Genomic DNA, 24612 nt, shown 5'->3' on the forward strand with positions numbered 1-24612 from the left:
AAAATTTCAAATTGTTTACGTTTAAAAATATAAATTTAATCAATTTACACAACATAAAAGAATGTAATGTATAATTTAAAAGAATTTGTGTGCTTTCTTGAAGATACGAAAATTATTGCAACATGAAAATAATTTTGTGATTTGACTATTTAGTATTCTCGAATTAAACAGTTTTGTTTTTCATCTATTCAGCAATGCACCCTCTTTTAGAAAATGAATAAAAAGTGTTCCGTCTTTGGACGTTACTAATGTTTTTGAGCACTGGATTTTTTCCTGTTCAGACTGACAATTAGGTTTGCAATGATTTTTGTCTTGTTTACCAATAAAGAAATTTCAAGTCATAACGCTTTTGCACTTGATTATGTCACAAGACATGCTTTATTTATAACGCTGCATGAGTTAAACTGGACAATAACTCAGTTTGTTACCCTCTATAGTCATGGCTCTAACTATCATTAACCATAAATTTGATTTAAACAAATAAAGAAGAGGTTTTTAGAAAATATTAAGAGATTGTGCATGACACAAATGTTTTAGTTCCATTGAAAAAAATTTGGTTTTCTTCGTTCTCTATTTTAATTTTTGCTTAAACAATTTTTTATGAACATTTAAATCATTGAAATAGTCTTCTGAAACTATTATAAAGTGTTCTGATATGTTTTATTGATATAATATTTCTTATTGTATAAAATAAAAAGTAAAAAAAGTTGATAAAATAAAAAGTGATGAATGTTAATAGTAATATTTCTCTCCTTTTGATTTAGAATCAGGGTGCGTAGTGTTTTAAAAAAGTGTTTAAAGGTGCTTATTTTTGTTTTTTTAAAAGCCCTTAAAAGTGCTTTTTTCATTGGGTGTTTTTAAAAAGTGCTTAATTTTCCCTTTTTCAAAAAAAAATTTTTCCTTTACTATGTTGATTTTCACTTCGAATTATGCAAAAAGACACAATTCACATTGTTCAATTCAACGTTTTCATAATTAAGTCAACCTCAATCTATTTCAGTGTATAGTCAGTCGTAGCTTATGAAAACGCCATTCGTTTTACATTATTCAAAATTGTATGAGTGTCAAAAACAATGCCAAAAGTTTTTTATTTTGGCATGACGGTTAAAACAAGATAAAACCGCCTATTGTCAATAATTTGTCTACGCACCTTGTTTAAAATCTATTTCATTAATATGATGATACGTTATTATGAATTATTTCAAACTTAATATTCTAGTTGGTTAATTTTTATGGCTAATAAGTTTTATGCAATCACGTATTAATTTAATTTCTCTTTCAAAATTGTATGTAGTTATATATTTTTTGTATAAATGACAGGCATTAAGTTTTTTTTTTCAAAAAAAAATCTAATTTATAATTTTAAATTTAACTATAAGGTGTGGCTATTAATTTTCAGGACTAAACCTGAACTTATTTTGTGAGTTACATACCTGCTTAAAATATTTCAAAGTTACTTCTGCATGTTGCAACACACTTCTCTACTCCATATAAAAGTATCAGAAGCTATTTTTACAAATTTAAAGTCTTATATGACATTTTAAAGGAACAGGGTTAAGGACACCCTTAAAACTTCTGCTGAAAAGTTCAAAGAATATGGTGAATGATTCATCTTCTCAACCTGCAAAATCAAAGGGTTTGTAGGTTAACAAGGTTTGAGAATCGAAGCTTAACCCCATCCCGCCCGGTCAGGGGGCATCTGGTGAATACTGTAGACTCTAAGTGCACGCACGTGACCTCTCAGTAAAAAGAAAAGGATTAAAAAAGGTAGGCTTGGTGGCAATTCATGGCAACACAAGGTTTGAGGATGCCAAACACGTTAAGAGAGCAATGTATAATGAGTCGATTGTCAAAAACTTTCCAACCCTGCTTAATTATGATATTTTTTTAAAGTGCTTAAAAATATTTTTTAAGTGCTTGAAAAGTGTTGAAAATGTGCTTTTTTTGTTGAATAATTTGGTTATGTACTCTGAGAATTTCATGATACTTCGTTTCATGTTACCCATCACAAATATTATTGTATCCATATTTTTTATTAAGTTTGTTTAACTTTTTTTTTCTCCCTTTAAATGTTTTTTTTCATAACCCAAGCAAATTTATACTTCAAGTAGTTTTATTTTCTAGCATTATTCTAATTATGGGATATTTTGCATAATTTATTTTATGATTCTTTAGCTCTCTATTGATTGATGAAAAAAGAAGATTAGAAGCTAGAATTCAGCAGTTAGAGGAAGAAATGGAAGAAGAACAAGGAAATTCTGAGGCGTTATTAGAGAAAACAAGAAAGGCTCAAACTCAGGTACAACAGATGAAGTACAAAAAGTTTGATGTTTTAAGAAAAAGAATGTTGAAATTTAATACTTTAGAAAGTATTTTAACTAAAGAAATATAAACCAACGTTTATCAACTTTCTCATAGAAATAATTTTCCCACAGTTATTTTTGCTATTTTCTTTAATAACGATTTCTATGAAATGACTTTAAAAAATTCTCCTCTTCATTTCTCCTCTTTTCTTAACTCTGTTTTGTAATTTTAAATTATGACACTATATTTTGAATTAGTGAATCGTGAAAAAATAAAAATTCATTTATAACGTTCAGTTTTATTGACTTGATAAAATGTGTATTGCAATTGGGTATGTGCACTTCAAAAAGATCAAAAATACCCACACATGTGACCTATAATTTCAGTGCCAGCTGATTAATTTATAAGCAAAATGGCTTGTTAAATTTGAGCTGAAGTTTTTTCACATAAGTTTGAATGTTAATTAACTTGAATTTATAATATACCGCACCATATCATGCATCGAATTTGTTAAAAAATAATTTTTCTTATCTACTTTTTATGTCTTTTATTATAACCGTGATATATTTTTGCTTTGTGTGCTTGGCAACTTCAATACATAATTAGTTAGTTTATATTCTACATGGCTTTTTGCCTGTTTGTGTTTATTAAGAAATATATTGTGAAAGAATATAGAGTGAGTCACTTAAGAAAATTCATACTTGACGAGTTTGGCTTACTCAAAATAGAATTGAAAGAACAGTTGCTAATGTGAACAAATGCCCAGTTTCAACAACCAATCAGGATCGAGATACCCACACGTCACTTGCAGGTATCCCATTGTATTGAAATTCTTACCAGAAGAGATGTTTAAAAGAAGATAGTTGGTTTGTATCAACAGGCAAACTCGTTTACTAACACATGTGCTTCCCTACCCCTCTTTTTTTTGTTTCCATGAACTAAGGAACTAAAAAAGTTAAAAATTTACACTGTTTAATATTTCCCTGTAACTGGACATAGAATTTTAAATATTGCATGTTTAAATCAAAGAGCCCACAAAGAGATATAGCTGCTGTATGATGTTAGATATAAAAACTTAAATTATTCCAGAATGTTGAGGAATGATTTTAAAATTTTAAAAAAATTTGTGTTATTTATTTTTACATGATTTGTTTTGTACATGAACTTCACAATTATAATTTCAGATAGAACAACTAGCTGCTGAACTTGCATCCGAAAAAACTACCTCACAAATGTTGGAAAATAACAGAATACATTTAGAACGACAAGTAAATATACACTTTGATTGTTTGTTTCATATGTCAGTTTTTATAGCTTTTAGATATTATTATGTTACTGCTATAGTAGATTAGTACTTAAGTTTAATGTTTCATTTATTTGAAGAAAGTGTTATTGTGATGAAATTCAGAGATCAGTGGACATGTTTATTAGAACATTACAGAGAGAGTTACACAGTTGGAACGTACACTGGGACAGGAGAAATAGAAAAGAACATCAGAGAAACAAAGCTACTTGTATTTTAGCCTTCTTGGCGTCAAACTTAACGTCCAATCAGAACGTTCTGATAACATGCAGACGTAGAAGAAAGCTGCGTCAAATAAGTGCAATTACAGTTTTTCCTCAACAGAAATAAATTTCATGTTTTTTACCAAAGATAACTTTTATTTTTACAATGTCATATTCTAATTATGAGTTGATTTGTATCGAGCAGTATAATTTTAATCATAACACGGAAGTGACAAAAGAAAAGATTTTATTTCTTAAGATGCATTTAATTAATAAAATAATATAACTTTAGAATGACTAAGAATTTTATGTATATGATATTAAAATGTTGACAGTTTAAAAATTGAAATTTTTATTCAACTGGATTTTTAATAATAAAAGTCCATATTTTAATCAAAAGGGGAGATATTGTATGCAGAAATGGAATAATAGAATTTGTTTAGATGTAAACAAGACGTCAATAACACAGTTAGTATTTTTAAATTGTGTTTATGTTTATTTATTATTTAACTTATGTTTTTTTTTAAATGTTAGAGTTAAAAAAATATTTTTTAAATAATTTATTATCATTTAAATTTCTTTTAGATTATTTAAGTAAGATAAAAAACGTTTTTTAAAAATTAAGTATACAGTTGTACTAATCTGTAACCAGAGTAAGAGACCAAGACAATCTGCTTGTCTAATTAGAGTTAAATTTTTTTTTAGTTGCTCATTCGTAAACATTAAGAGAAAATGGAAAATTTCAACTCATTGTGATATATTAATTATTTTTCCTGTTATGTTACTTAATGTTCCTCTGTATTGTTTCCTTTCAAAATATTCTTGATTAACTTGATTCTTAAAAATTAACCAACAGTTAGTAAGTGTAAAAAGATGGGGTTTAAGCTAATCCAGGTTTGAATAAAATTTGTTAACTAGAAAAACTTAACAATTCACTTTATAAATAATATGATACATGCGTTTAAACATAACAATATGACAATCCTAAAATAAGACTCTAGTGTTTAATCCAAAATAAAAAAATTATTATACTGAATTAAACTAAAAAGAAAAAAACTTACATTAACTTTTTAACATTTTGCCATTAAAACAAAAACAAATTTTCTAGTAATTAGAATCTATAAGTTTAGAAGGTTTTTTAATAAATAGTATTGATTTATGTTTAGTTATAAGAAAACAGTAAAGTTTAACAGCTGAACACATTATACATTCAAATTCAATGAATTGTTAATCTTGCCATTTTTTCCCGCAAACTCTTAAAGTTTTGCTTAAGAATATATATTATCAACTTTTATAGTCAAATGCGATAAAAGGCCTTGAGACCACATAAATTCTGTATTAAAAGGGTTTAAATATACACTGGATCCAATTTGATTCCATCACTGATACAGGACAATCAACAGGGTACAATATCTGTTTCACAAGCAGAATTCATATTTTTTCCTTTTTCTTCAAAGAGGATTTCTTTTTCTAAGTGGGCCAACTTCTTTATTCAGATCATCAAAGAGAATGAATATCTTTACTCTTGAAAACTTTTTTGAAATTTTTAATTCCAGTGATATTTGAAAAATAGTCCAGAGATGTAATAGATAGAAAATAAATATCTTAAATATTGTTAAAATAATGCTGTTTTGACGTAAGTAAATGAACAAAATATAGCAAGTAAAATAATTATAAAAAAATTATTTTACATAATTTTAATTATAAGAATATAGTGGTGCTATCTAGTTAACAATTAGGCTGTAGAAGCTTAAGCAATTACAAAATAAATTGAAATTACTAAAACCAGTTCATTTGGATACAAAGAAATAATAAATTACATCAGATACAAGAACAAATATTCTATCTCTGAAGCAATATCGCAATTTATTTTTTTAAATCAGATTGATTGATTCAAAAAGTGTGAATTAGTGCTACCCCCCCCCTCCCACTGAGGTAAAAAGTTAATAATTCTGGCATAAACAAAACCAATGAAATTAATTTTTCAAGATTACATAAAAAATACATATCCCAAATAAATGCAATAAATTTCGATTTATTACATCTCTGAGCTGTATGAACAGATTTTTTATATATAATTTTTTTTAATATTTGTAAGTTTTATAAATTAGTGTATTATCTATGTATTATGAAGACAGTTATAATTTTTTTTTTCAGAATAAGGAGTTAAAACTAAAACTACAGGAAGTTGAAAGTTCTGTCAGGGCTAAATCTAAAACTGCTATAACATCTTTGGAATCTAAGCTTGCACAATTAGAAGAACAGTTCGAAGAAGAAACAAGGTATACTAAATAAAGAATTTTTGTCCAATATGTATTAGTTGTTAAACATCTAATATAAATATAATGCACCAGGCATTTTTGAAAAGTAAAGATACAATGCTGCATACTCACTTGAAAAAATTGTAATTGATTAAATGAACATTACCAATTACTTACTGGTACATGCCTCATTTTTTAACATAGTTGCCGCCCGCTTATTGTCGGAACGGCATTTCAATTTCGGTTAAGATTTCTTCATTCTCAGGAAAGTGTCTGTGCAAGTTGTTTTTTCAGGTAAAGGAAAAAATGAAAGTTGCTTGGAAGGGCTGTTTGACGAATAATCTAAAATTTTACATTTGAAATTTTTTAGTAGTAATATGGTCTAAAGCGCTGTGGGAAAACGAATATTTTTATGCAAAAAACTCTTCTTGTCAACTAACCATTACATTTGTTTTAAATTGTATACCTTTTTCATAATCTGTTGCAAACGCAACGATTTGCATGAAGAAAATGTATTACAGAATGCACTTTACATCTGGCAGGATTCAGAATTGATGCAGACACTATAACGACAGTTTCTCAAACATGGCTTCACAAAAATAAAGAATAATCACAAAGGAAAAGTGGAATTTCCAAGGTTATAGTCTATGTTGTCAACAAACTCCCAGAAAGTTTTCCTTAGTCGCTATCGGTGAATTATCTTTACTTTCCAAAAACGCATCATATAGAAATTTTTTTAAAAAAGAATGAAAATATAATATGAGTAGCTAAGCAATCAATAATTAAAAATATTTACATTGTAAGTTAAATTTTTTGCACTTATGCTAGTTTTTGGCCATTATAGGAGGTTGTAAATGTTTTGATACTACAGTTTTTTAAAACTAACAATTTTAAGGCAGTATAAAATTCTTTGGAAAACATTTCAAATTCAAAACATACCTAAAAAATCTTAATTTGATCTAAGTATTTTTAAAATAACGTGTTGACCAATTGTTTCGAAACATGCATGTGTTGACAGTATTATTTTCAAAATATTAACCATTATTATTTATAGACAACATTATTTTTAAATTACGTTTGAAAATAATATGCAAAATTGTATAAACACATTTTCTTCTTTCTTTTGAGATGTTATTGGCATGTGTCTCTTATTGCATTTTGTTCAACTTTAGTTGAATTTTTCATTTGAAATTTTTATTGTTTTAAATTGTTTCAATAATTCTTATTTATTTATTTGGTGAATGTAGATTTCTTTTCCTTAAAAAACTTTATCCCATTCATATGTAGTTTTGTACATAAAATATTATTTTCACTTATCATTGTAATTCTAAATTCTTTTAAGGGAAAAACAAATACTTGCCAAGTCTAGTCGTAAACTTGAGAAACGAATAAAGGAGCTGTTGCTGCAATTAGATGATGAGCGTAGACATGCTGATCAATATAAAGAACAGGTAATATTTAATCTAAAGGTCTAGACTGGTTGTAAATAACACTTTTTGAAGGAGAAAAATCTATATTTTAATTCAGTGCTCAAACTATTATTCATAAAAGAAGTTGCATCCAATACTTCTACATTTTTTATTATTTAATCATTGTTTCATTTGTTTATAATTTCATTTAAATGGTATATAGTAATTTTTATCATCTTAGCAGTATAATAATGAGTATATTTTTTAAAGAAAATAATTTCATAAATAATGCAATTTTTTAAAGGTTTTCTGCCATTGATTTTTGATGAAATAATTCTTTCTGGTATAGTAAAATTTGTTGAAATTATGAAATTTTTTTTAATCACATGTTTAAGTTATTTATATAAACTTACAGTTTAATGAGTTATAAATTTATAGTTAATTGTATATTAATAGACTAGTACATTTTTATATTTAATTTTTTTATTTGAAACATTAAAAACAAATAATACATGAGTTAAAAAACATACATCTAATCAAAATTTCAATTATCGTAAAATGAGTCAATTATTAAAATGATCTCTCATCATATAATCAAATAAGTCAGCAAATTAAAGAATTTACTTTAAACTTAGCACTGTTTATTTTTATTTAACTAAATGTGAGAAAGTTATTTTTAATTTTTTTATACATAGCTGGAGAAAACGAACAACAGAATGAAAAACTTGAAAAGACAATTGGATGAATCAGAAGAAGAGTGCTCTAAAGAAAAAGCTACAAAAAGAAAAGTACAAAGAGAACTTGAAGATTTGCACGAAGTTTGTGAAAATCTTCAGAGAGAAGTAACAAATTTGAAGAACAAAATGAGGTAAACAATTTCAATTCCTTCAAAAATCGATCAGATTTTCAGATCGTCAAAATCACAGCAATTTTAACATATTAAGGGCAATCAAGTACTAACTCTAATGACTCTTATTAAGAAATAAACTTTTATTTAATAAGAAACAATGGCAGTTGACAAGCTTTACCTTTTTCTCAAATTAAAACTTTTTAAATGATTTTTTCATTAATTAGTACACATAAATAGTAGGTCTATCTGGTGCTTTAGAAAATAACTCTAGAATTTAATTTTCTTTTCATATTGTGTTCTCTGAATATTGCTTTTTTCCTCCGGATTTGGATTCCTGATTTTCAAAATACAAGTATAGCTGCAAGCTGGAAAATATGATCCATGTAGTTAAGAAGTAGTAAAATGTAACCCCTTAATGATAATTTTGCTTTTTGTGTATTTCGCCATATCTCAAGGAATATGTCAATGAAACAAAACCATTTTGCTCACAAATCAAAAAATAAAAAGTATTTACTTGTCCAAAGATAATTCTATTCAAATAAATAATTTTTAATGATTATTTATTTATTTTTTATTTGATAATAATAAAATTCTTTTTAACTGTAAGATGAAATCAGCCTAATAGTTCTAGGGAAATCAAATTTTAAATATGTGCCATTTTCAAAATTTCACTACTCAAAAAGTATTCAATCGATTACATTCAAATTTTGTAATGCAAAATTACATTTTTAAAATGTTGCACAAATTTGCATACCTTACAATAATTTATATTGTTTTTAATGTGTTCTAAATTTGTAATTCTATTTCTTAACTTAACCAGTATTAAAATTTTGCACAGTAGTGTAATCTATCATTACAAGCAATTCCAGTTTCAATGAATAAGACACTATGAAATTTGATATGAATGTGCTTAAGCATAAAGCATTGATATCCAACAAGATTGTCTGGTACTGGTTGATAAATTGATTATCAAGTATGGTATTGAAATTTGTTAATTGGGCCGTGGTAATATACTGGTAATGAAAATCAGGCCTGATTCATCCGTAGTCTACAACAACAAAAAGTTTAAAAGCATTTAAGCCCATCAAAATGTATTGATGTTTATGGTGAAAATAAGTAGCTTTTTACTTGTCAGGTATACGGATCCAAGCTTTCAAAACAATGTAAATAAAAGCCTATTAGAAGTTATTTTCTTTACAAACACAACAGAAGGTTTCAAAGCATCTGCAAATGTGTATGAAATGTCTAGATCCTGATAACAATTATATTAAGTATTCATGTTCATATGCATATAATTTGATGGTATTTTTTTATGTTGACAAAAATTGAAAAAAAAAAATTTGAAACAATATATATATTTTTTATTATTGCTTCTAGTTATTTATTACTGAAATGATGTTCAGTGCAAATCAAAAAGTACATTAAATTTAATTTTTTCAATTAATTTAAACTTTTACACAGGCGAGGTGGAAGTGGATCAGCTGGTTCAAGTTCATCTTCTATTTCATCACGTATTGGTTCTATGAATTCAAAACGTGGGTCGGTGACTCTCGGCATGGGAGATGATGGAAGTCCAACTATGTCATTGGCTGATGACTCACCAAACGAAGACAGCAGTCAAGCTTAAGTATTAACTTTAAACAAAAAATATCGATCTCTCTTTTACTAACACGTATCTTGGGCCTTTGTTGGCTTACAAGTAACTGAAATGGAAACATTCCGAAATTCAACTATGGTTTTTCATCTACAAACTACTTGGATTTATTTTTTTCAATTGTGATTGTTGTGATCATATGATGTTATCCATTCCTGCATTTGTTTTCTTCACATCTAAGTTATTGAAATACAAAATATCGCAAAGGAGAGTTTTTAAATTTCCTTTGTAAAACGTTTCTAATAATCTTAATGATGCCTGGTGTATTTGAAAGAACAGCTTATGAACTTCCAACATAACCTTGCCATAATTCTCTCATACATCACTGGAAGAAACCGACCTAACATATTTTTCAAAAACTGCATTGACTTATGTATTCGATGAAAATATATATTTATCACGTTGCAAGACCATCAAAAGTTTTGCATGGATCATTATTTTGAACTTAATGTGTCTTATTTTTTTAAAAACAAGATATAAAAAGATCAAGTGAGGAGAACATCAGAAGGAAAGTTTTTTTTACACCACAATTTCATCTGCCAGTAAAGAATCGCCAACATCCCTATTTTTTAATTTTGGAGAGATGTGTGCAATATATGCTGTTGTGGTAGCAAACTTCTATTTTAGATATAATTGTGATGCTAAATAATTTGCTTTCGAGACTATTGAAATTGCCTTATTTTAAAATAAATGAATGCTTAATGAGATTGTGCCAATTTACAGGCATAGTGATTGAGCAAGAAGGAGTTCTTATTTTTGTATTGATCAATCAATGAAATATCTTTGTGTAAATTGATTATTGATTAAAGGGTTGAATTATTTAAGACTACTTATTCCAATGTTATTTAATTTGTCTAATTTTCTTTTTATAAATGTTGTTAATTTATTTTAAGATGCTTTAAAATTTTTTTTTTGATTTGGTTGAATTGATTTATGATTAGGGAGAAACAGAAACTTTTTTATGCTCATAATAAATGCAAGTTTTTTATTTAAAAGTTACATCTAAAACAATTATTTTAATTCAAAGTATCTTCACTTAATAAACAAAAATATCTGAAATTTAAAAAAAAAAAAACTGAAAAATTTTAGAATTAAAAATTATGTATTTCATAAAAAAGTAAACCTACAGCAGAATTTTTTTGAAATTGTGAAGCTATTTTTCTACAGTTATATTGAGAAACAAAATAAAATATGTATTTTTAATTATGTACATTGCATTCCCTTTAAATAAAATAACTAACTAAGCAATATACTAAATGTTATGAACATTAACATTTAGTGTTTATAATGTATTAGATTGAACAAGTAATAATGTTAAGTATTAAGAAATTTTGAGAAAATTGAAAAATATTATAAAAAATTAAGGGGTCAGTAATTTCTTTTCTAACAGCAGCACTTGAACACATAAGGAGCAACAACAACATTGAAACAAAACAAAAAATTTGTGAAGAGAACAAACAAACATCATGATAACAATAAAAGAAATATCAAAAAACAGAAGTATAAACATTAACAAAAAGTTAGTCATTTTGCAGTGCTTGTAACTGCTTACTAGTCCTCCTACTTATCATCAATGTTTCCTGAAACAGCATGGCAAACCTCCAGTGCTTGCCATTTATTACGGTATCCTTACTTAAAACATAGAGAGACAAACTTTAAGTCTATGGAGGTGTTTGACAAGACAGTTGTGTCCAGTTTCCACTCTAAACGCACGCCTCTCCTGTGATCTGAGATCTTATTCTGGGTCTCCCTTCAAGCCTTTTCACCAATTTATTTAAATTAGTTTCACAGGTTTTATTTACACTATATTTAATTACTTTGTTTATAGGAGAATAGAAAATTCCTCTGTGAGCACTGTAAAATACCGTCTTTTTTTAGTTGGAAGATCAGCCATCGCATTTCCCTAGATATCACAGTGAGAGATATCACAGATATCACAGAAAGTATATCGACACTCTCAAAATCACTTCACACTTGGCAATAATTGTTGAGCAGTCGTCGTTCTTATTTCTCCCACTTCACATTTAAAGGAAGTTCAATTTGGTCCCAAGTTGAATGAAAGTTATAAAATGAAAACAGTTCTAAAAATATCCCAGCACTTGCATTTTCATTCTGATCATAACGCGAGCCACCAGTATAAACATTTAGGCTTTTGATAACTGGTATTTATTATTTCCATAGAAACTGCTTTTCAAAACTGTATCAGGAATTTCTTCTGTATCACTTAGGTAAGATCAGTTCTGCCCTTTTCCTAGGGGATTAAAGGATTATTCGGGATATTGAATTGTTTATTAATTTACACTACTTTATGAAAAACTTAGTTTTTTGTCTCATGTTATATATTCACCAGTAATTTTTTGATGGAAATTGCATGTTTGAGGGGTTATTGATTATCTCCTTATCGACAATTACAAAAAATTAACAGTTAATACTTTTTTATCTCTACAACCTACTTACCACACAATAGTTCATTAATCAAGTCATGTTTAATTTCAGAGGGGATTTTGTCCCCCAAAACTACCCCATTGGGTAGGCTGCCTCATTAGATACTCCGCACATACCAAAAGGTAATGTTTTAAATCACAAACTCTGCTATGTATCTCAACGAAATTACGGTATTTCAATAGGCATATTTCTCGTAAGCAACAGCATAGCATTGATTGGGGAAGTTTTAAACAGTTCCTACAATTAAAACTTAGGTTTAAGCAATCTTCAAAGCTGTCACTTGTGTTTTACTATATGTTATAAGTGCTTTAGAGCAAAAAATCATAACTGGCTTTACACACATATTGTAGGCCATATTCAAGGTATCTCTACCACAAGGCCACTTTGCTCTTTTTCAAAATCAATGATTTCTCTCGAACATTTGTTAACTTTTTTATTTATATGATTTTTACCTAGTCAACTTGGCTAAGTATGGGGCAAAAAGACAACCTCATCTTGATCAAACTAGAATCTTTTAACAGTAGCAGGGCAAAAAGTTAATATATTCAATTTAGAAGTACTTTCTCCTTCTGATGCAATCTGTCAATATTCATACCTACTGATATAACAGCGGAGATGTATCGCGAACTGAATGGGAGTAGAAACTAGAAAATGGTAACTTTCTGTTTTAACAACAAAACAGGTTGATCCAGAAAACCTATTGACATTGGTTATTAGCAACTACAGCAGTTGAAAAAAAAATTTTAAATACAAAAAGAGTAAACTGTAATAAATATTCCATAAACTATGACTTCCACATTAGAGCATTGGATAGATTTAGAGACAAAATCTTATTTTCTTATTATTAAAAAGTATGACCAAAACTTAAATCTGTAATATCTTTATATAACATAAAATCATAGAAGTCTGACTCCGTTTTTCATTGTAGTCGGCGCATTTTTAATGGCCGGAAAATCACGTGGTAGGATCCAGTTTTCCCTCATTCATTTCCAGATTGTTTTGGTTGTCATCAGCACAAAATTAACAATAGTCGTAAAGGTATTGTTTTTCTTTAAATATTTTTGTATCCCTAATTTAAACTTATTTTCCAGTACTGCTACTATTAGCGAGAGTATTAAATTATGGTTGTGAACTCATCAAATTTGTTTGAACAAGACAATGCTATAAGAATATAAATGTTATTTTAAAAAATGATTACTTCGAAAAATCACTTCCGTTCACCAAAAGATCTAATATTTGGGTAAAGTAATATTCGAGAATAATATTTAGACGTGGGAAGTAGAGGCACAAGAGTAAGTAAACAGAATTCCTTTTAGTACATATATGTTAAGTTAATAATTTTAACTTAAATAGAAAAATTGTTTTCTGCCAAGAAAAGACAATTATTGTGAAGCAATATTGCAAAGCAATAATCGGGGTTGGTGAGCCGCAGCGAACAGGGGGCTTAGCCCCCTAGTCTAATAATAAAATGCAAATTTCTGTTCACATTCTTGTTGCTATTGAACTACAAATTAATCAAAGAATATGGATAAAAGCTGCCAAATCTTGAATGAAGAGCTTCCTAGTAATATAGTTGACTTAGTTACTAACTAACCCTCTTAATGTTTTTGCGCATGTAATGCCTGAAACTTATTTTGGTTAGATCCTCTTGCATTGGCCAACAGATCTTGTTTCCTGAAATCCAGATATGCCAACCATGGGTGTGATTAGGATTTTAGCTGCCTGGGCGAAACATTAAGGCCTAATTATATCATGGGTAATAAAATTCATGATTTACTTTAGTATATATTAAACATTAGACTTATTATTTATTTCAATCGGTTTTTTTAAAAATTGTTTTAACGATCAAAAATATGAAGAAATGTGTAAATAATACTTAATATTATTTAACAATAATAGTGCCACTGAAATTCTTAATAGCACTAATAATAAAAAGATTATTATTATTTAATTATTGCAAACTAATTACTGAATAAATAAAGTCAGTAATATTTTTTATATCAAACTAAAAACATTAATGAATTCCAAAAATAGAGAACCAACTTGTTGAATGAAAAGTAAAATAATTTAGATCGGAAAAAAAAATTTTTTTTTTCAAAAATAAATTATTCTTGACAGAGCAAGTCTTTACTATTTACAAGTAGATATTTTAAATATATGTTTAATAAGTTTTGTAAATGATGAATTTTTATCGTATAGATTATATTACCAAGGAATAGTAAAAATATATCCAAGATTTAGAAAATGTTAAGAAAATATTATCAATCAATCTTGACATTTTGGTCCCCCACTCCAAAGCATGGCCCTGATGCAAACCTACTTAAACTCATTCAAAATTGTTCTTCTGTAGGAGGATTTGGGTCTCCCTCTTGTTCTTTAATAGCCTAGGTAAGTGCAACAAATAGCATATTGTTAGTGAGCATTCATAAAACGCATCCACGCTAGCTCTACTTCATTTTAGAATTTCATATTTAATTTTGATGATAATAGATCTTTTTTATAAAAATCTTCATTAGTAGAATAGTTTAAAATATAAACTTGATGAGTTGTGAAATTATTTCTTGTGTAATTCCTTAATATTAAAGTTAGTTTCATTGTTGTTCATTTTAATAGTAATTACAAATTTGTTTTAAATTTTCATAAGTAGAAAGAGTAAAAAAAGAATAAACAAAAGATTTTGTTTCTAACTATTCTATAAACAAAAAGAATNAGTTTAAAATATAAACTTGATGGAGAGATAAAAAATATTTCACTAACTTGTGAAATTATTTCTTGTGTAATTCCTTAATATATAAGTTAGTTTCATTGTTGTTCATTTTAATAGTAATTACAAATTTGTTTTAAATTTTTATAAGTAGAAAGAGTAAAAAAAGAATAAACAAAAGATTTTGTTTCTAACTATTCTATAAACAAAAAGAATACAAAATAAAATTAAGAAACAAAAATGCAGAAATATTTTGAAGAAAATTATTATAATTTTAAAAAAAATGCATAATTAAAACTTTTGATTTCTAAAAATTTTTTTTTTTCTAAATCAAATATTTTCAACACATTTTACAGAATTAAATTGCTTAAAGGCTTATAAAAAACACACCACTCCAGAAGTATTTATTTAATAAATTTTAGACTCTAAACCTTGTGTCAGAATATTAATATACATCTAAAATTGTTAAAGTTTCCAAGTGTCATTTCATTATGTATCTAAACAATAGCAGAAATTTTTTACTCTGCCAGGCCAGTAATTATGTCATCTCTCTCTCTCTCTCTCTATATATATATATATATAAATAATTGATTAAATAAAGCTTGTAATATTACAAAGTAGATTATTACAAGTAGGTATTTTTTAAGCAACATTAGTTATATAATAATGAAACAAAAATTATAAGTTAAAATAAATCAAAATATTTTTTTATCAAAAACTGTATTAAAATTTACAAATAACAACAAATTTTCTGCAATGACATTACTTAAGAGGATAAAATATATACAATAACAACTTCATGAACAAGATTTTTGATTTTTAGACTGAAAAGCTTCCCAAAAACTTTGCTCTATGTTTTCAAATGGTTTACAGTTTATCATAAGATCTTCAAAACTTAATATTGTAAAACAACTAGATGAGTGATCAAAATTTTCGTCGCTGGATTCAGATCCCTAGAAGAAAAGAAAAGATTTTTAGAGAAAATGACTAAGATTTTTAAATAAATTATATTATTACAGACATATTTCGCTTACTGTATTATTAGGTTCTAAAGCTACAGCTACACAGTGATTGTTGTCTAGAAATGTTTCTTCAAATCTCCACTTTGGCTGTATAATCCCTTCCAAATATAATTTTGTGTCAATAGTAATAATGTTTTGCTGAAGCACAGGAGTTTGACAATGAAAACTTATTTTCTGAAGATCACAAGATATTCCAGTACCAACCGCTTTCACATAACTTTCTTTTAAACACTAAACAAGTGAATAAAACATATTTTATTTTAAAAATAAAAACCGATTTAAAATTTTTTTTAAAACTTATAAAAAATAATTCATTAGAAATAAAAAAATTACTTTTATAATGATGCACCACAACCTTTTTTTGAAGGAGATCCAAAAAAAAAAGTTTATTTATATTTTTTTATTATGATAACACACTAAATTGGGTTTAATTCTTTATCTTAATAATTGTTGAAATGACTCCTCCATAATTGAAATTAATCCTCCAATCCTTATTCCTCCATAAAAAGAAAAAATAAACTCACCCATAGTCTATAGAATCTTCCTAACTGTTCAATTTCAAACCCAGGTTGACTGATAAAGTCCCATTCATATGAAGAAAATTGTTTTTTCATAGTAGTAAAAAATTCTTCAACTGTTCTCCTTCCTGTAAGCAATAAGATAAAATGAGACGTAATGACTGAATTTGAATGTAAGTTTTTAGAACTTTACTATTGGAAATGAAAATAAAGAAATGGTCACTAAGGTTAGATACAAATCTAAAAATATCATAGCTTCCTAACAAGTAATATTTTATAAAATGTAAAAAATATTCATAAACAAATTTAAATATACTAAGAATCCAACTCGCTTATAACAAGCTATAAGCGAGTGAATCCAGATTTAACGAATAAATCGAAAATACTTGGTTTGTACAGTGTAAAGCAAACCCTGATTTTAGTGAGCAATATTTTTGAGATTTATAAAATATCTACATGTTTCCACCTCTCATAGCTCTTTCTATCTTTGAAAAATTAGTTTGACATTCTGAAGATAAGTGAAAGTTAATATGAGTTGTAAATCCAGCAAACATGAAATTTTTTTGAAAGCAGGAGTGCAAATGACAATGTCTTACAGACCATAAATCTAATCTGAAGAACAATAACACGACAAAAAGTCAACTCGACGCTAATTAACTAACTTCTTTTGAACTGTACAAAAATAAATAAAGCAACTATTTTATTTATAATTTAGTAAGAATGCATAAATTTGTATGATTTTTTTCATGAACCCTTTTTTTTTATGGGCCGTCGATTATTACAAGCAAATATTGTGGTCCCCTTGTGCTCATTATAAGTTAGTTTGACTGTTTTTTTAAAAATAAAAAATTATACTTTATTAACTATTAGCATATGTACATCTGAATGGTTGTAGATCCGCTCTGGCATCTCTTTCTGTTTAGGCCATCGCAATAAAGTTTCAGCAGTTTTCGTATGCTGAGATAAAATTCCCATCTTTCTGTTATTAATGGATACTTATATTAAATTAAATCTATTGTTTTCATAGAATTAATGCTAAATTATATTTATTCCTCGATCGACCAGTAGCTTAGTAATAGGATTTGGTCAGTTTAGAGTTAATATTTTTTTAAAAATTGTATTATCTTTGGTTTCCTTTCTAAATTTTGACAACTGTAATGGAATAAATTTCTTGAAGTATGAAATCAGATAAATTAATTCTTTTTAATGCTATTAATTACTGATATCTCACATTTTGTTTCTATTCTTGTTTCAAGGCATTTTAAGCTTAATTTTTTCTAAATGTCTCAATATATAGTACTTGTCTCTGAAACGTGTAATGTGGTTCAGAATTTTTATACAGAAAAATTATCAGCTGGAGTAAACAAAAACAAAATATTTCCATAGTGTAGATCAGGAATGTATAACCATGGGATCCAAAGCTTTTTAACCTGGCCCCTGAACCGTCTAAAATATTAATGAAATATAAAAGAAAACAAGTAACTGAATTTTTTTTTTTCAGTCATGCTCTGTAACAGAATGTTACTGAGCTAGTTTACAATTATGTGACCATTTTTTCATGTAAGTTCTATTTATGCAATGAGTTCAGAGTTTGCAGTGAAATGTTACTAATAAATTTGCGCAAATAAACTAAAGAAATGTTCACAAATAGATAAAAAAAAAATCAAATTTGTAGCAGACCTACAGAGCGTCGAATAGACTCAATTTTTGAGGAGGACAAAACAAAATTACACAGTCACAAAAGTTCTTTAACAGGGCTTCCACAGGCTAAACATAACAGGGAAAAACCTGGAATTGTCAGGGATTTTTAATTTGACTCTAAAAAGCAAAAAATAGTCAAGGAAAGTTTAATATTTTTTAAAAAACATGGAAAATTCCTTCAGCATACCTGAAAAATAACCAGTCTTAGAATTGTCAGTAACAGTTAGTGAGATTCCATTTAAGCAATTCTAACATCTATTAGAAATATTTGTATAAAAATTTTATATTTTAGTGAAACTTCCCAATATCCATTCTCATTCAATGATATTTTTTTACTCGCAAAATGTATACTTGATAAATTTGACGGTCTAGTTTGGATGTTCTAATGGACATTAGAATAAGATTGCATCTATGGAATAACAAATGGAACTTTACATGTCGATTGCATTAATGAAAGGGTCATAGAAATTGGGATTTTACAAAAAAGCATAGACTGTATTTAAGTATTCTGAATAATACCAAAGCAAATTTTTATATGTAACACATTCCAATGCAAAATATTTTTGTGTGAATTTTTGTGTTATTCTGGTCACCTTGCCAGATGATTAGCTAGAATGTTCAAAGATATATCATAATTAAATTTATCACAGCTAACCAATAACAGTTGATTTTGTTGATAAACAGCTAGCCAAATTAATAACCATGTGACATTAAATGTTAAGTTGCATTTTTTAATGCAAGAAAGTTTTAATTCTGGACTGGGACAAACTTACCTTTATGGAGGACTTTTGAAAAGAATCTAAGCTCTGCAATTTAAGTGCATGGGAAGAAAATAAAGAATTCCATGGTTCACTCTACAAAAATTCTCTAATTTGAAAGTTATCAACAAGTAAAAATACTGACAGGTCAATGCCGACAATATGGTCATACTGAGAGTCTATTGAACTACTACAACCTTTGGAATAGACTAACACTCATCCTATAAAGATATTTTGCTACTGAAGTTTTTGCAAACACTATCAGATCAAAAACATGATAAATTTTGTTTTTACCTCTATGTTCAATTTTCATAACGTCAACTCCAATATTCATGCTCTGCTTAGAAGCAGCTAAAACACAGAAATCCCCATTATGTGAGATATTAAAACTGAAATTAATATTTGTATCTCCTAGAAAAGGCTTGCCAGAACTTGTCCTAAGAAAATGTAGTTTATCATATGGTAAAGCACAGCTTTCAGATGCAGCTTTTCTCATAAGTAATCGGCCAATCTAGAAATAGGAAATTAGACAAATTCTTTAAAAAGAAATTTACAAATCTAATTCAAATTTTTAATGACATTAATATAAGACATACACAGGGTTCCCACTCTATGATGAGATTGAAATTCAAGGACTTTCCAGGACTTTTCAAGGACCTCAACAAAATTTTCAAGGNAAATCTAATTCAAATTTTTAATGACATTAATATAAGACATACAATAAAGTCTTTTTTTTTTAATATACACCCTTGCATACTAAAAATAGGAAAAATATATCATCACAAATTTAGAAGGAAACATTAAATCCTTTTGTGAGCTGTTGAAAATGGCTTCTTCAACTTCTTAAAGGCATTCTTAACTAACAGCAACTCCTCACCAAGTCAAAATTTAACGAAAAATAACGCCGACGTACAGTAGAACATATATTTAAAACAAACCTGATTTAAATGTTCATAGTGGCCCTACTAGCACCAAACTTATGCGCCAGGGTTGGGTTTTTGANTGTATTATGGACTAAAATTTATATTTTTTTAAAAACAACCCTACTGGTTTTGCATATTAATTCACAAAATCATTTTCAGCACAATCTATAACTAAAGGTAATGAGGAGTTAATGGTGAAATCCTTTAATCCTGTGTATTTCCATGTGAAGGCTGCACGAAAGACAGAGCTAAATCTTAGGTATTCCATATTCCATGACTATTCCATAACCCCCTCCTCTCCTCCATTAAACATCGTTTATGAAATTATTCATCCATAATTTACATAATCTTCTCTAAATGTTATGCAGCAACAATTTTTTCTGAAAATAAAAATTAGAAGGAACATATCCCATTTTCACCATGTTTAAAAGCATTATTCGTTATGTGTAATCCACAATTGCCAATGAATATGACCTGGTGGAAATATTGCTCTTTTAATTCACACTGAAGCTTCGAATAGAATTTCCAATTGACATAGGGTCCATCCATGGATAATTGAAGCATTTTAGAGAGCTTTTAACCATCATCCATGCATTTGTAAAAAAAAGACAAAATATTTTCTGCAGTTCCATGACCCATAAATTGGGAGGTAAGATACTTAGTGCAAACTTCATTATCAATTCCTTACCATAATGTCCATCTGCTTAGATTGTAGAGACTGATTTAACGTCTCATCAAAGAGTACAGTGTAGCAATCAACATTCTTCAGCTCATTTATAAGAATCCCTTTGAAGTATAGTGCCAATCCAAAGGAGCCCAAATAGGCTCACTTTGTGGCACTACAAAAAAATTGTCTCGCTATACAGCTATCAGCAAACATTTTGGAGAACAATTTACTAATCCCTTCACAGGAGTTACATGAATAATTACTAGTGATGCACTTCAGACTCCAGAGAATTTCAGCATCAAGCACATTCCTTTTGACCAGATAAGAAGACAATGTTACCTCGGCCACTAAAGTTTCTGTTTCACATGGGGCACACGATGTTGAAGGAGTATTTACACCAGATGAATTAGATGTTGATGTCTTTGGAAAAAGAGAACTCAGGGCATGAGACTGCTTTTTTGTTTTACCTTTCTTTCATGTGTGATTTCAGAGCAGATTCTTCCATTTTCGCGATATCGATCTCCTTCATGTATAATCGGCACTTGGCTATGAACTTCTTTTCGGGCATCGATAAAATCCATTCTTTATAAAATTGATTATCCATCCATTGGGGATTAAAATAGCACTTCCCAGGCATAACTAGTCTAAACTACATAACACAAATAGGAAGTGGTGCCTTTGCGAATATGCTTTACAATGAAGTTTTGAAATGATGCAAACGTAAGGACAAGTGCGGATGGTAAAATGGCAAATTTATTGAAAACTACAAGGTACATATTGTTACGAAATTCGAGAGTATTCCAGTTTCGATACGAAAAAAGATCTAAGCATATGCGACAGAAGATGAAGTGGAGTCTCGCCCCGAACGCATTGATTGTCTGCTGTGCTCCGCGCGCTTGGCAGACACCAAGACGCTAGGCCCGGTTAGAAACGGTGGCGTTAAAAACCACGTGAGAGAGCTCGGGAACAAAACAGAAAGAACGAGAAAGATCCGCGGGTGTTTTATAAAAAGGGCCGCCGGCAGTATTGGACAAATTCAAGGACCTATCAAGTTTTTCAAGGACCTAAGACGTTTTTCAAGCACTTTCAAGGACCTAAATTTAGCAACAAAAAAATTCAAGGACTTTCAAGGACTCTCAAGGACCGTGGGAACCCTGCATACAATAAAGTCTTTTTTTTTAATATACACCCTTGCATACTAAAAATAGGAAAAATATATCATCACAAATTTAGAAGGAAACATTAAATCCTTTTGTGAGCTGTTGAAAATGGCTTCTTCATCTTCTTAAAGGCATTCTTGACTAACAGTAACTCACCAAGTCAAAATTTAACGAAAAATAACGCAGACGTACAGTAGAACATACATTTAAAACAAACCTGATTTAAATGTTCATAGTGGTACTACTAGCACCAAACTTATGCGCCAAGGGCGAAATTTGAATAGACATAATCTTTTAGTTGTATAAACAGGCCTACCAAATATAGTTTATTTAGCACAACTCCTTCCTGGTGTTGGGATATTTTTTCCATCAGTATATATATATATATATATATTAGAAGGTGATAACCGATAGCCCTCATCGAACATACATTAAACATACTATGCCACTGGTTACATGTATATATGTTATGTATTATGTCTTTCTCATTATCAAAAAGAGAATAATTAAAGGCATGCTAAAAGATAATCTCAGCGGAGAAATTTCTTTTTCAAAAAAAAATTATTAACTGATAAACAACTTAAAAACTTCTCTCTATAATTGAAACTGAAAATAATGAGAAAATAAACAATTAATGGCGCATTTATTTATTTTTTAAAACATGGCTTTATTTAAAAAAATAATTTTAAAATTCAAAATCACTAAAAAAAATTATTAATCTACCATGCCCCATAAAAGAGGTACTTATAAAAATTTAAAAAGTTGAGAATAATCTTAATGAAATAAATGTATGTAATAGTAATCAGAAATAAACCTATAAACACACATAATTTTACCAGAGACTAATTATTATTTAAACAGTGAAATAATTCTTTTTAAAATGGAATATGAATAAAAAGATGTTTTTAAGAGTATGTGGATTTTTTTTTAAATAAAGGGCAAAGAGGACGCAATCATAGGGATCACGAGGCAGGCAAGGGGAGCGGCCCTTCTAAAAATGATATATATATATCTAAACATGCAAAGGAAATAGAGATACAAATAGTTTTCCTTACCAAATAGTTTTCAGTAATCAGAATTGAAAATCGAATATAGTACTAACTTACACATTACAAAACTCTTTTGGAAAAATATCTTTGAAAGAAGCAGGAAAAATTAAAGTTTAATAAAATAGGTGCAGTAGGATGAATATAACTTATGCAAAAATTTAATGTATTAAAAAATTAAACTTAAATTTCACTATGCATAGTTTCATTAAATTTGCACTTTCATTAGTTAATTTAAATGTCTAATGAATAACACAGTATTTTTGTTGAACCTGTGATTAAAAAATTTCCACCTTTCAACTGAATTGCTACTCTGAAAGATTAATCATTTTCAACTTATTTAAAAGGAAAATTACACATATCGAAAAAATTATTCATTTGGATAAATTACTAATTGATAAATACAGTTATTTATGGAAATAAAATAAATATTTCCGGAATTAATTTTCCGTTTTTCATTTTACATTATTTTAAGGACCTTTTATAAAAGGTAAAAGCTCCAAGACTTAAGAGGAACATGAAATCTATGTAGCATAGTACAGAATCTCATACTTGACTTACTTTATGTATCTATATTCTGTTGTTTTTCAAATCTTATTATAGAATTTTATAGCAACACGTATATCAATAAAATCTCTACAACTCCAGTTTTTCTAATATCAGACTAAAATTTGTCATACAATACTAAAATATAGCATGTAAGTTCCTAGGACCGATAAATACGAGCTTTAACACAATGTAGCGTTAAAAAAAAAATTCATTCATATTTTCTGACATGGGTCAAATTACTGAAATAAATTTTTGTAACATTTATCAACAGACATAATTATAAGTTATTCAAAGATTATCGTAATGTATAATATTGATGCAAAAAACTAAACATATATTCTTAATAATTAACTAAATGAAAAAACTGACAGAAGTAGAAACACTGAACTTGATACTAAATATTAAAAACAAATACTACATCAGATACACTAAAAGCTAAAGGTAGTAATAAGAAAATAGTAGTAGTTAGTGATTAAAATCTTGTCATTAATATTTAAGATAGTTATTGTGAATATACTTTAAAACCGGCCAATGTTTATGTTGGCAGATACATAAAGAAAATGCTATTTTACTATTTGCCTACCAAGGAAGCTTTGCAATCTTCGACGAAACAAAACTGATAACATCTTTCCCTTTCTTCTTTTTGAATACATTGGACAGCAAGTTTCCAATGTTCCTTTAGAGGTTTCCAATTTCCAAAATTAAATGCCCATCTTACATTAGAATACGTACTCTGTAATGACATTTTGGTAGTTAAACGATTTTTATTATTCTAAACTGTTTATTGACGAGTCTGCCGGTTTTGGTTTTAAAGATTATTCAACATTACGGGACAAAATAAAAATCATACAATGATATAAACGTTCCAAACATTATATAGATGATTAGATAAAGGGAAAATTAATATATTATGCTGAAAATAAAAAAAAAATATAGTTTGTTAGAGAAAAAATCCAGAAATCAAATTGAAAAAGTCCAGTATTGATACTGGTAATAATTCCAGAACATTTTGCTTTTCAAATATTCAGCTTATAGCTTTCTTAAGGAAAAGTCACCATTAAAGTTCAATAAGACTTGAAAATTTTATTTTTTCTGAAAAGAAATTTGGAAATGTATATGAATAATCATTTTAAAT

The 24612-nt window shown here is 28.0% G+C and overlaps 2 protein-coding genes across 3 annotated transcripts in view; one reads left to right on the plus strand and one right to left on the minus strand.

Moving 5' to 3' along the window:
* Window positions 1-10813, plus strand: part of LOC107457041 (myosin heavy chain, non-muscle) — a 74037-nt gene extending 63224 nt beyond the window's left edge. For both annotated transcript variants that reach the window (XM_016075081.3, XM_016075089.3), the window contains 6 exons: window positions 2176-2299; window positions 3489-3572; window positions 5968-6092; window positions 7414-7522; window positions 8176-8348; window positions 9792-10813. In XM_016075081.3, coding sequence (XP_015930567.1) covers window positions 2176-2299; window positions 3489-3572; window positions 5968-6092; window positions 7414-7522; window positions 8176-8348; window positions 9792-9957 — 781 coding nt within the window. In that variant the 3' untranslated portion in view covers window positions 9958-10813. The remainder of the gene's footprint in view (window positions 1-2175; window positions 2300-3488; window positions 3573-5967; window positions 6093-7413; window positions 7523-8175; window positions 8349-9791) is intronic.
* A 5005-nt stretch (window positions 10814-15818) lies between these two features.
* On the minus strand, window positions 15819-24485 carry LOC107456691 (L-aminoadipate-semialdehyde dehydrogenase-phosphopantetheinyl transferase). The gene is made up of 5 exons (XM_043044368.1): window positions 24061-24485; window positions 19427-19643; window positions 16680-16801; window positions 16168-16386; window positions 15819-16086 (listed from the first exon to the last, which is right to left on the minus strand). Exons 1-5 carry the CDS (start codon window positions 24220-24222, stop codon window positions 15931-15933), a joined length of 876 nt encoding a protein of 291 aa, XP_042900302.1. The 5' UTR covers window positions 24223-24485; the 3' UTR covers window positions 15819-15930.
* Window positions 24486-24612: the final 127 nt, after the last annotated feature.

The sequence above is a fragment of the Parasteatoda tepidariorum genome, chromosome 5 (assembly GCF_043381705.1).
Source record: "Parasteatoda tepidariorum isolate YZ-2023 chromosome 5, CAS_Ptep_4.0, whole genome shotgun sequence".
Classification (NCBI taxonomy): domain Eukaryota; kingdom Metazoa; phylum Arthropoda; class Arachnida; order Araneae; family Theridiidae; genus Parasteatoda; species Parasteatoda tepidariorum.